At 37.4% G+C, this 12,412-nt stretch overlaps 1 protein-coding gene across 9 annotated transcripts in view; it reads left to right on the forward strand.

The window, feature by feature from the left end:
• Positions 1-12,412, forward strand: part of VPS13B (vacuolar protein sorting 13 homolog B) — a 426,148-nt gene that overhangs the window by 315,925 nt on the left and 97,811 nt on the right. For all 9 annotated transcript variants that reach the window (XM_014879767.2, XM_088154920.1, XM_014879771.2 and 6 more), the window contains one exon: positions 2,352-2,489. In XM_014879767.2, the coding sequence (XP_014735253.2) occupies positions 2,352-2,489 (138 nt within the window). The remainder of the gene's footprint in view (positions 1-2,351; positions 2,490-12,412) is intronic.

The following is a 12,412-nucleotide window of genomic DNA, read 5'->3' on the forward strand; positions in this document are numbered from 1 at the left end:
TTGTTAGACTTGCACTAATTTTGTACACTGAAGGTTTGGTTTTTTTTAGTGTTCCTAATATGTAAATTTTGGAGTCCTTATTATTCACATATCCCAGTCCTGCAGTGCTCCAGGTTATGAAGAGATGACAGTGCTGCACTTCTTGGAGACATGACAGAGCAAAACCATCTCCTGAGAATCCCATGGTTGCTTTATTTTTTGGTTCTGTGCTTAAGTGCTGCAGTTCCCAGTGGCCTGAGGCAGTTTGTATAGTTAATGAAATATGTCATGCAGGGATTATCTGCTATGTAAATTCTTTTCATCAGAGATACTTTCAGCTTGGAAGAGCTACAACTTTGAAATAATTATTAAGTAATAAATAACATAAACACATATTAGGATAATGACTACCTGTAAGTGTATTTTACAAAAGACATGGTCAGCTAAATGTAGTAGGTTTTCTGAAAAGTTGGTGGATGATACAGGTTGCTATGTACAGTAAGTGATGATATCTTCCAGAAATGAGACAAAATAATGGCATATTGCAATGTTTTGTGCCATGTTGGTACACTTAAATGTTTATATTAATACTTACAGAGGAACAGTAACTTAGAGATTAATTTAATCAATTCAGTGATGTTCATTAAGCAATATTCAGTCATTTTTACAATGCTTTACACTACATATTCTGAAAAACATTAGGATGTTAGCTGTTTATGATGATCCAACAGCACAAAATAAGGTATTATTTTATAGATCCAAGTCAGAGATAACATCTTTGTTCAGAACAACTACAAATCTGTGTTTTGGAAAAAATGCATACCGTGGTGGCCAAAGAGATGATGATGATGATGATGATGATGATAAATGACAGCAGCAGCAGCAGTAGTAGTAGTAGTTGTAGTTTCAGTATACTAGAAAAATGCCAGACACAACAAGATATTCCCTAAAACAGTTACTATAGAAAAGGGAGTGTGCCACACCACTCTGGTTATTGTAATTAGAATAAAAGGGTTGAGAATGGTAAAAAATAGAGAAATTCTCATGGAAAATATACAAGTCTGTTGTATGCAGTGACAGCTCTTAAAAAACTGTTGAGAGCTGACTTTATAAATGTGTAGCAGGAAGAGAGGGAAGAAAAGGCTGTAATGTATATGCCATACAGTACAAATACTGCTGTAAAGTCATTGCCTGAAAATTGATCAAATAAAAACAAAAGAATGTGCTAACTTTTGATCTTTTCCATATAGATCTAAAGTCATGATCAATTGGTTTCAGTAGGTTCTTTGAAATCACATAAGGGCTCATATGTGCCAAGTTTTATATGAATCACATGATAAGGTCAAGAAACACAAATTCCAAAGCTGACTTTATATACCCAGTCCACATATGACTGTGATACCACAATACCATATGTTGACTGTAACAGTGAGTATGTAAATCCTGTTCCTGAAAGGAACTAATTCAATAAAACTCAGAGCAATTATAGCAGTTTTTAATTGACTGAAAAGGAGAGAATAGCTTCAAGAAAATCTCCTTAAGCTGAGGACGAGAATGACATTCAATAATTAACATAGCAGACTTGATAACAAACAATGACTGATTGTTTATAATTTAAGACCATAATGCCAGAATTGAGAATGCTCCTAATGAAGGTCAGGAGTCCCTAAAGATTAAAAAGCCTTTTTACCCAACTGTTTTTGCTATGTGTGATACATGGAAAATGAAGACAAGAATAGCCCTTGGATGGGTTTAATTTTAATGTTCTTTTTTAGTATTACAGACTGATCAAAGGAACACCATTCAAGGTGATGCCCAAGAATAGCTACTGATTAACTATTGAGTGAAGCTGTGAAGGGAATGATGTAACTGCACTGTTGACATTCTCTGTTCCTGAGCTCTCATAGCATTCTGAGTTTTCTGCCTTTATAATTTACCTTTCTATTATTATTTTCTCTACTGAACAATGACAACATAATCTAGCAGCAAGTTTTGAGCACAGATTCTCTCGTAAGGAGTCCTTAAGTGCCATTACGTAATAATTAATTAATTAATTAATTAACTGTGTGCTACTTACAGTCAACTTGTTTTATTGATGTATTTTACTCATATTTTACTTGATATTTTTGCGAGTTTCCTAAATTTTTTGTAATTAGAACTTTGTCCTCTTGCCCATGAGTGTATGCATTATTCTACACATGCATCTGTCTGTAGGTGTACATGCTAAGTAAACCCATTATATTAGGTATAATATTTATATATTATTCATATTGCATTTCAAACTCTTTGTCTAGTCAATTTTGTATGTAGCATTTTGTAATTTATCATATTCCTGGAATATAATTCATGACTATGATGATTATCATCTGTAGATCCTGGGAAGACTCTACCAGAAGCTCTGGATTATTGCAAGATTTGGTTGCAGACAGCAGCAGGAGAGGTCGATGCTAAAAGTGGTATTCCACCTCCTCTTATCACTGTGCAAATTAAAGACTTCCTTAATGGACCAGGTAAGTGCTGCACTTTAATCTTTCTTTTCTAATGTAATCTGTTTGTAGATGTGCACAAATAGACACAGGATGAGCCCTGAGCAACCTGATCTAGTGGAAGGTGTCCCTTCCCATGGCAGGGGAGTTTGAAGGTCAACAGCATTAAGGTCCCTTTCAACCCTGATTATTCTATGACTCAGTGATATCAGATAATCAGAAATGTATTGTATTCCTTATGCTCACGAATATGAAATTTTCCTCCAGCAATTACCCTGAAAGTGAAAACTGGGGAATGGACAGTCCTGGACCAGTCATTGGTTTAAGGTCTAATTATTAATAATTTTCTTCCCACAGTAAGTTTAGAAAGGCTGAATTTGTCAAATTTCCAGCAGAATGAAGCCTACCTGCCTTTAGTTCTAGAAAACTGAAACTTGATTGGAGTTGTGTTTAGAAAAGATCTTTTATAATGTTTCAGAAGATTTTTCTAAGCTATCTCTTCTTGATTCTTTGAAATCTGGATACCTGGCACTGGAAATTTCAATCACCCAAAGTGCTGATACTGTAAAATTTAAAAATTAGTGATTTTTTGTTTCTTCAATTAGTGTAAGTGGTGTAGTGTAGAGGTTTGTTAGCATTTATGTAACATAGTGTGACTTGAAGTTCCACTACTAGAGCATCAGAAATTCCTGCAAATTGCATTCCCTATTTTTTGATGTATTTATATCTACATTACAATGTAGAATAGTTGAGGTTATAGTGAAAGTTAGAAAATACATCATAACTTTTTTCTCATATACATATTTTTTATAGTTTGTTGAATTGTTTAACTTTTTTTTTATCCTGAATATCCTTACTTCACACATCACAGAGTGAGCTGTTACCAGTCATTAAGTGAGAAGCTCTTCAGTACTTCAGAACAGGATTTTCCTGTTCATTCAGTTACCTGTTCATGCAGTCTTACAGCACACTCTCTAATCCTGGATCTGCAGCAGAATTACCTTTGCATGCCTTACAGCTATAGCATCTGAGCAGTACAGAAATACTGATTTACCTGCACAACCCTCACATGGATGGTGGAATACTGTGCCCTTGCCATTTCACAGAAGACAACTGAGGCACAGGGACATTAAAGGTTTTCTCATTTTATTAAGGTTATCAATTTAAAACACAATTTAGTTTTCCAAAGTGCTTGAAATATAGGACTTTGTGTTGGAAACACAGCCCATACTGTCTGTGGGTGAAGTAGTAATCACTTCTGAATATCAGAGCCCAAGACATCAAACTGAGGAACCAGTGAATGAAACACGCATATTTGACCTCGACTATGAATATTGTGGTTAAGTAGCTTCAAAAAACGTTTCTTGCACACAGGCAAAACTTAACTTCCTTTAGTTTAAAGGAAACAATAAAGTACATGAACAACCTCATCATTGCCCTTTTTGTTTGTTTGTTTGTTTGTTTGTTTTTTGTTTTCCAGGCTATCTAAAGACATCATTTTAGGGAAGACTTTTAAAACCACTTGAACCACTTGACAATGCAGGGCTTTTGTAATATTGATCCATATTTGGATTATTATTATTAGGCCTTTGACTCTTCAGGCCTACTGGATGTTCTGCTGTCACTTGAGAAAAAAGATGGCTAATTGATTGTAATGATGGCTTTTCATTCTAACCAGGAACAGCACAAGAGGGGTTAAGATACCTGCTATCAGGGACCTTTTGGTCACTGCTGCCAGAATGGTTTTCTTTTGTCCTCTGTCCCTACGTTTGTCAGATTTCCATATTCCCAGACCCTTCATTTATGCATTCCATTTCTCTCAAGGTTCTCACTGTAGTTTCCTGGCATAGCCTAATATTTAATTTATTTAATTTTAATTATTAAAGTTAATTATTTCATTTATTGCACACCTGAGGGTGTTCCCTTGATGCTGTCCTGTCAGTAGGACAGATTCTTAGCTAAACTAGCAAACATGGAAGTTGGCACCAGCTTGCAAAGTATATATTCACCAATAGTGTGTCCACCCCAATCTCACCAGTTCAGTTGTATCTTGCATTAGTGTTGAATCTCTCCCCTCCATAGTGTTTTGCTGAATAGGGAACTGGAAAACCATAAATTAATGCATCATAATCTTCAATCTATTTATTCTTGCAAAGCATTTAAAACTTCAGAGATTTCTTCCAGGATCTATTCTTAGCCAAAAGGCTTTTTTTCATCATCTTTTTGCTGCTAATTGGAACTATCATTACACATGACTCAACGGCAATTTCTCTGAATTTTAACGAAGTATTTGCCAGTGTAGTATAACAAAACAGCTCCCTCATCCCTTGCAGATTTTTCTAACCTCAGCTGTTACCACTGTGAGATCCTCTTCAAATAAACTAACCTTTACCAAGAAGCCTTCCTTGGGGGATGGAAGTTTCATTGGATGAGTAATGGAAGGCTCATTCTGCATGTGATTGCGTCAGAACAGCACATGCAAAGAGTTACAAGAGCCTGACAGCTCCTCAGCAGGCTACTGGAAAATGAGTTACTAACTCCCCTGCGGGACAAGAAGTCCCCTAACCACAGCTTCTTCCAGGGTGAGGTAGCTTGGCTGTCAGCAGCCCTGGAGAAAGTGTTACACCACCAGATCCTAGCTCAGCTGGCAGTTGTTCTTTGAGGAGAAGAACCTCAGCACAACTCCCAAGAGCTCTTGCAAGGTCAACAAACAGTATGTGTGATGGGAGACAGCTTAGCTAATAAATTGGATAAATAAAGGCACTGCTGGAGTAGAGTTATGTTGCAGGCCTTGAAGGCTGTTCTTTTTTGCTGAATATCTGGCAAAGAATGCTGCTAGTAAGTGACCTATTTTCTAATGACATAGTGTGTGTTTAATAGTAATTTATGTATATGTGGTTTATAACTCTAGTAAGTAAATTGATGAAATGCATTGAATGTACTGGTAGGTGCTGCCTGTTGGTTACAGATGATCATCTGTTCTGAAAAGTCAGCACATTTTTAAAAGCTGTACCTATGCAGACAAAAATATATAGCAGTTGGGATAACTATACAGTTTTCTGTTGATTTTAAGTGTTCAGAGTTCAGTGGTTTAATTGTAATGCCATTTTTCTTTCAAAATACATTGGTGTGCTGAGGTTAAATTTCAAATATAAGAATCAAACATGCCTATATTTTATAATTCAAAGTACTATCAGGCAGTTAACAGAAAAAAATCTGCAAGTGGTTCCCAGTGTTTGCTGTGTTAGATAAAACCAGTACTTCTTGCAAATACTTTGTCAGCTGAAGTAGATAAGTAGATGGTGCTCCACAGAAAAATCTTATGGTTTCACCACACAGGAAACCAGGTTGTCAGTGTGTATTAGCTCGGAGATCAAAAAACTACAGCAAGTAGCTAAACTTGGAAACCACTAATTAAATGAGAATAACAGGATACATTAATGCACTTCTCGCCACATGAGTTGATTATTTTGTACATTTTTGGCAACTAAAGAAAAACTATATTTCTTCCAGATTTAAGGTAATAGGATCCTAGGAGAAATAAGCATTCATCATCAGGCCTGTGGGAACAGACCTCAACTTTAACCCCACAACGTATTAAAGGACTATTCTTTCTCTTTTTACAGAAACTAATTATTTAAAATTTTTTAAATTCCATTTACATCACTTTCCGTGACCCTCTATCTTTAATATTCAGTCTGTTACTGGATTGTACATCTAATTTTTGTCTAATACATAGAAGTGAGCTATTTATTGCTTTGGCATTGGATATAATTCATTATGTGAGGAACAAATATGACCATCTTGTTTTAATAGGTTTTGAAAAATGACTGTCTTTACCTTCTAGTCCTCCTTCTGGAATTTTTAATCACCTTTCTTACCTATAAAAGCTGTCTTTGATGTAGTCTTTCTGGATGCAAATGATACAAGGACATATTTATTAAGTAAAACTTCATACAAATTGCCTTAAAATAGTTACACACACAAATCATGGATGCTTTATACTGAAGTCCTCTTTCCACAGTAGTTTCTTGGGAAGGCATTGGGTTAGATGTGAAATAGTGGAGGTCCTTGATCATTCACCTTTATAAATAAGTTCTGCAGAGGACAATATCCAAATAAACTAAGAAATGTTGTGTCCCACTGAAAGATAAAGTGAGAAACTGGTGGGTTTCTCTTTCATGCCTGTCCCTCCACACATGATTTGGGGACCACGAGGAGCACAGCAGGGGATCGAGGCTTAGGTATAAAAAACAATAATCAGAACTGCACCATGGCACTCTCTCCGGCCTTTTTTCCCCATTGTTTGCAGAGGCAACAATTGTATCCATTACCAAGGTCAGTGGTTTGGAGAAACCTGGAAAATAGCAGCTACCAGAAACCCACTAGAATAATATCTCCAGCAGGTGATAGATTAGTTGGAACAAATTGGAACCATTGCACTTCAGCAATCCTGGTTTCTTTCAAGCTGTTTTAAAAATGTCGTCATTTTAATACACAATATCAGCCCTGCGGAACAGTCCACAGCAGGTTAATTTGAATCATATGATGTATCACTGCCCTCAGCTGACATGAGCTCCGTTCCATGTGTGAAGCCATAATAAATCCATTCCCAACCGAGGCAAATTCCCTGTGAGAAGGTGAACTAATCCAGGCCTCACACTGGCATGTTAGCCCTCCGTAATTGAAAGCAGGGCCACCTGTTCCCAGCACAGTTAGCCTATAGAGAGAAAATTAGCATTAGATCAGATACTTAATATATTGAAAAATCATTCATACTACTTGCAAGTTCAGCTGTGGGCTGCTTAGCATGACATCATATATAAACCTAGGAATGTGCCCACTTGATCCCAGTTTAACAGTTTTGTTAACCATGGTGTTTGTTAACTTTGAAAGGAGAATTTTTTGATTTAATGAGAGCTGACACGTGAGAAGGGGAACTAGCCAGGGTGCAGACTTTTCTAATTAACTCTGGGTCATTTGCAAAACTTTTGAGCTTTCTAGTAGGTTTTTTTTTCCCTTTGCTCTTTTACAAACAAGTTTTTAAAGCACTGACACTGTAGCCATGAAATTATATTTATTTGATTAAGAGGGCAAAGAGAAATATTCCAAACAGGTGTACCAGCCTGTAGGTATTGCTTTGGACTTGACATATCTATTGTCTGTAATATCAGTGTAGTAATGAGTAAAATTATCAAAGTACATTTCTAAAAACAGTGTGCAACACTTACTTTAAATTTAGTTTCTTATATGCCTAAGTACAGAAAATGAAAACTGCACGCTGGAGCCACATGGATAAGTTGCAAAATATTTTCTTACAATCTTTTTTAGTGTACTGGCATTCTTTTAACACTTATTTCAAGCGTTTGCTCCATTTTCTGAAACCTCCTTTTTTTTTTCCCATGTGTGTCTTAATATAGATGTATTATTCAGCAGCTAAGCAGAAAATAGAGAGTTAGTATTTATGGGTTCTTTTCTTTTCCACAAACGTGCTCCATGACCTGGAACAATTTATTTCATCTCACTGTATTGTGCTTCATCTTCCCTGACTCTCTGTTGAGAGAGTTAATGCTTCCCTTAGCCAAGGTTTTTCTTTCATGATAGTGCCTCTCGATGCCCCCATTATAATTTTTGGCCTCACCACCCAGCCCTTGACACTTCTGAGCTGTATTTGGTAGCTGCACAGTTACTTAATTTCAGTCAGCATCTACTGAATAGCAGTAACCCTCCACTGTTTATTAATGGTATCTTTGGGCTTCTTGACCTACAACAATTTATCTTGGTTTACTTGTGACAGTTTTTAAAAAATTAATAGAATTGCATCACTCTGAGCCTTGTCTGAGATCTCAGAGCTGGTCAGTGGCTAGCTGGAGCTGTTAATGTCTGTGTGTCACCTTCCTGTAAGGTCAGGGACACACTTGGTGATGGCAGTAGGTGTTGTTCCCTGGGGAGCACCTGGCACAGCTCAGGGTGAGTGAGCTCCATGAAGGCTCAAGTTTGCCATATTGGCCTTGAGAGCTGCATCTGTGGGGCTGCAGCACACAGACAGCAGTGACTACCAGTCTCTCCTAGACTTAACTGGCATCTGTCTCACAGAAGCAGAATTCAAGATGGACTGCAGATGGCCTCTGAAGCCTTGTCTCAAGTTTCTTCCTCGTTTTGCCTTGATCCAAATTGAGAATGATAAATTAGAGGATAAAAACAATTCGTTTGGATCCTTCTTGCTTTTCAATTTCCCTTAATTTGTGTCTCTTTTGATGCTTGACCAGACAATTGAGAACAGTACAACTGGTCTTTTCTTTACATGTCTCTTTCCTATTTTTATAAATTTAATTTTTGCAATTCAGCCATTACCCTTTTGCTGAAGGGCCACCCTGACTCCAAATCAGAATCAGGGCTCAAGATTACCTTTACCTTCCTCATATTTCCTCTGTTTAAAGTCCCTACATCAGAATGGGTGGCTGAGGGAGAAAGAATATCAGTGTTGGTAAAGTGTTTCATGCCATCATCTGCTCCTCTGCTGTCTAGGACTAGGAAATTAAATCATCTCAAGAGTTTAGCATAAATAGTAGTTTTTTCTATAGAAGTACTGTATATTAAGAAGTTTAATATTTTATAGCCTTCTTTGGGAAGGGGAGAATGAGATCCATGTCCAACCTCAAGGTGAAAGACCTGGCCTTTTTTGTATTAGCTGTGAGATGTAAAAGATCCACTGCTGAATGAAGTTTACAAAAAATGAACTGATTCTTAGAAAATGGCATATTCTTCTCTCTCACATTTCAACATTTCTCAGTCTTTGAAAAGACCCCACTCTTATAAATGATAGAATCATTAAGGTTGGCAAAGACCTCCGAGATCCTCAAGTCCAGCCTTTGACGTAGCCCTACCATGGCAACTGAACCATAGCACTGAGTGCCATGTCCAGTCAGTTCTTGAATACTTCAAGGGATGGTGACTCTACCTCCTCTCTGGGCAGCCCGTTCCAATATCTGACCACCCTTTCAGTGAAAAAATTCTTCCCCTGGTACAGTTTGAGGCCATTTCCTCTTGTCCTGTTGCTGGTTGCCTGGTAGAAGAGGCCACTCCCCACCTGGCTCCACTCTCCTTTTGGAGAGACCAGTAAGGTTCCCCCTGAGCCTCCTTTTCTCCAGGCTAAACAACCTCAGCTCCCTCAGCTGGTGTTCATAAGATTTACTCTCCAGACACTTCACCAGCTCCATTGCCCTTCTCTGGACACTCTCCAGCACCTCCATGTCCTTTGTCTGGTGAGGGGCCCAGAAAGGGACACAGCACTCAAGGTGTGGCCTCACCAGTGCCCAGAACTGGGGACAATCCCTGCCCTGGTCCTGCTGGCTATTGCTGATAGAGGCCAGGATGCCACTGGCCTTCTTGGCTGCCTGGGCACACACTGGCTCATGTTTTGCTCCTGTCAGCCAGCACCCTTGGGTCCTTTTCCAAGCAGCAGCTTTCCAGACAGCTTCCCCCCAGCCTGTCGCGCTGTATGGGATCGTTGTGACACAAGTGCAGGACTCACGTTTCGCCTTCTTGAACCTCATAGACTTGGCCCATTGGTCCAGCCTGTCCATATTCAGCTTATGACTTATTTTCATGGCATTTACTTTCTGGTATTTAAGATTAAGAAAATACTATCGTAGTTTTTAAGTAGTAGATGTGGTAACATTGTGTACATTAACTTATGGCATATATTAGAATAAGCCCACTGAAGCGTCCAGCTCCAGTAAGAGCTGGAATTTATATGGAGCAACATGCTAGGAGCTTTTGTTATTTTTGTGTTGCTTATTCATCCTCAGCCATCTGAATAAAAAGTCCTTTTGAGTAATATCATTATCCCAAGTTCACAGATGAAAATTATATCTTCCCAATACAAATTTGAATGTTAAGAGAACAAGGATAAAATACTTATAACCCTGCAATTTTTTATCTGAAGCTCTAAGTAATAAAATGACAAAGAAAGAAATTGTTTCAGACAGAAATTTCAGAATGCTGCTCATAGGTTTTCTTTTATAGTTGTTATGATTTAGTTCAAACAGGCCATATTGAATCCATTGGGTTTTTTGTAATAGATTTCAAAATACATAATAAATGTAAGTAATATGATGACTAATGGGTCAAGTGAAGTTGGAACTTTTAAAATGAGAAAATAGCTGGAAACGGTTTTCAGGAAACTATTCCAGTTGATTTTGGTCCCCCACAAGGTGTACATTAACATAAAACTCCGTAGAAACGCCTCTGGGACTTGAATTCCCTCTCTGATTTCATTATTGCAAAGTGTTTCTTTTTCCTCCACTGTTAAGTCATCTGCTGGTGTGGTGGGAGCATATAATAAGAGTAATTTATTTATATTTATCTAATCTCCTTTTAACTCACTAGTTATTTCATCATTCTGTTTCCTAGTTGCTGTTCAGAAAGTTGTGAAGGCTAATTAGAAACTAATAATTGAAATACATGGATTTAGTGGGTAATCTGAAGAGAAGTAGTGAAGAAATTGAGGAAGAGAAAGAGCAATTAAAATTCAACACTCAAATGCTATACTGTAATCAGAAATTGCTTTGATACCATCTAGTTCAGTTTGCTTTAAGCATAACAGAATAACTCACTTGATGCAGTCTATTTGCAAGCACAGTAATTTTTTCTTTTTTTTTTTTTTTCCTGGAAATAGATAACACCTGGCAAAATAAGTTATTGCTAATGTGTCATAAATCTAAAGAATGCATTGGGTTATAATTTTGGTAGCCAGTCACTAATAGGCAAAGGAGAAGCTGATGCAATTGAGGAGTTAAAGGTGACTTTGAGCTACCTTTTGCTCTGTCTTGATTCTGATGTAATTTTGGGCAATTCAAAGAGTTAGCTGAGTTACAGGAAGATTGTGTTTTCCTACAAGTATAGAATCTGCACAGTGTTATGTGCATTTCTTCCAAGGTGTTTAAAATAATCTAAAAAACTGTTAGAGTTGGATTTTGCACCCCAAAAATTTTATTCCAGTTGAATCTGTGTGACTCATAGATTTTAAAGGTCTTTTTAGCCCATTTTGACTGAAGCTGCTGAATATCTGTCTTAATCAAGTCGTATAAATAGCTTTTCATATTTCATCAGTTTTCATTGTTCTGTCCATCACCTAAATATATTTTCCTTAGAAGGAATGTTAAAGTTTCTTTTACATTGCTAAGCATAAGGTATAAAATAGGTCAAAGACTAAAGATTGCTCAATTGTGTGTTTTTTCTTTCTTTTTGAATGTTCTACTTAAAATACCAAAGAATCTCTTTTCATGATCTTTAACCCATTGTAAAAATAGCCTATATCATTATGAGATAGTTAAAATATTTGCAGTGCAGGTTCCAAAGTTGCTTTTTCTCCAGTTGTGCTTCTGGCTGCCACCACATTATCTTAGGACTGATTTACTGGCTAATAATTACTTCATACAAAACTTCGTTAAGTTATCAGTCATGACAAGATCTTTCTGTGTGATGTGCACAATTTCCAGACAGAAAAGAGGGAAGTCATTTGCATTTCTCTGGTGTCCTGCTGGCCCTTTTTTTATTTCTTTCTTGGATGAGTGGCCAAGAGCAGTGATACAGCACAGGCCCACCACTGAGCTGCCCTGGCCAAAGGAAGCCCCCCAAAAAACTTCTGCCTTTGTGTTCATCTCCTTTTCCATCTTTCACACTCAGTTTGGGTGTGTTAAGCTTCGGGTTAAGCCCTTGGCACCTGTTAAGTCAACTTCTAAGAAATTTTTAGGTGTCAGAGAGGTTTCTTGTGTTTTTCCCCTCTTCTGGGCTTCTCTTCATTTCCTATTACCGTAGAAAAGTGCTGGCAGTTAGATGTGTATTAGATAAAGCAATTAGATGTGAAAGTTGCTGTACCCAGGAGTGAGGGTCTTCCTTTACCAATTTGGAAACTTAATTATTTAGCAGAAAGCAATAAATAA

This window comes from Sturnus vulgaris, chromosome 1, assembly GCF_052056855.1.
Source record: "Sturnus vulgaris isolate bStuVul1 chromosome 1, bStuVul1.hap1, whole genome shotgun sequence".
Classification (NCBI taxonomy): domain Eukaryota; kingdom Metazoa; phylum Chordata; class Aves; order Passeriformes; family Sturnidae; genus Sturnus; species Sturnus vulgaris.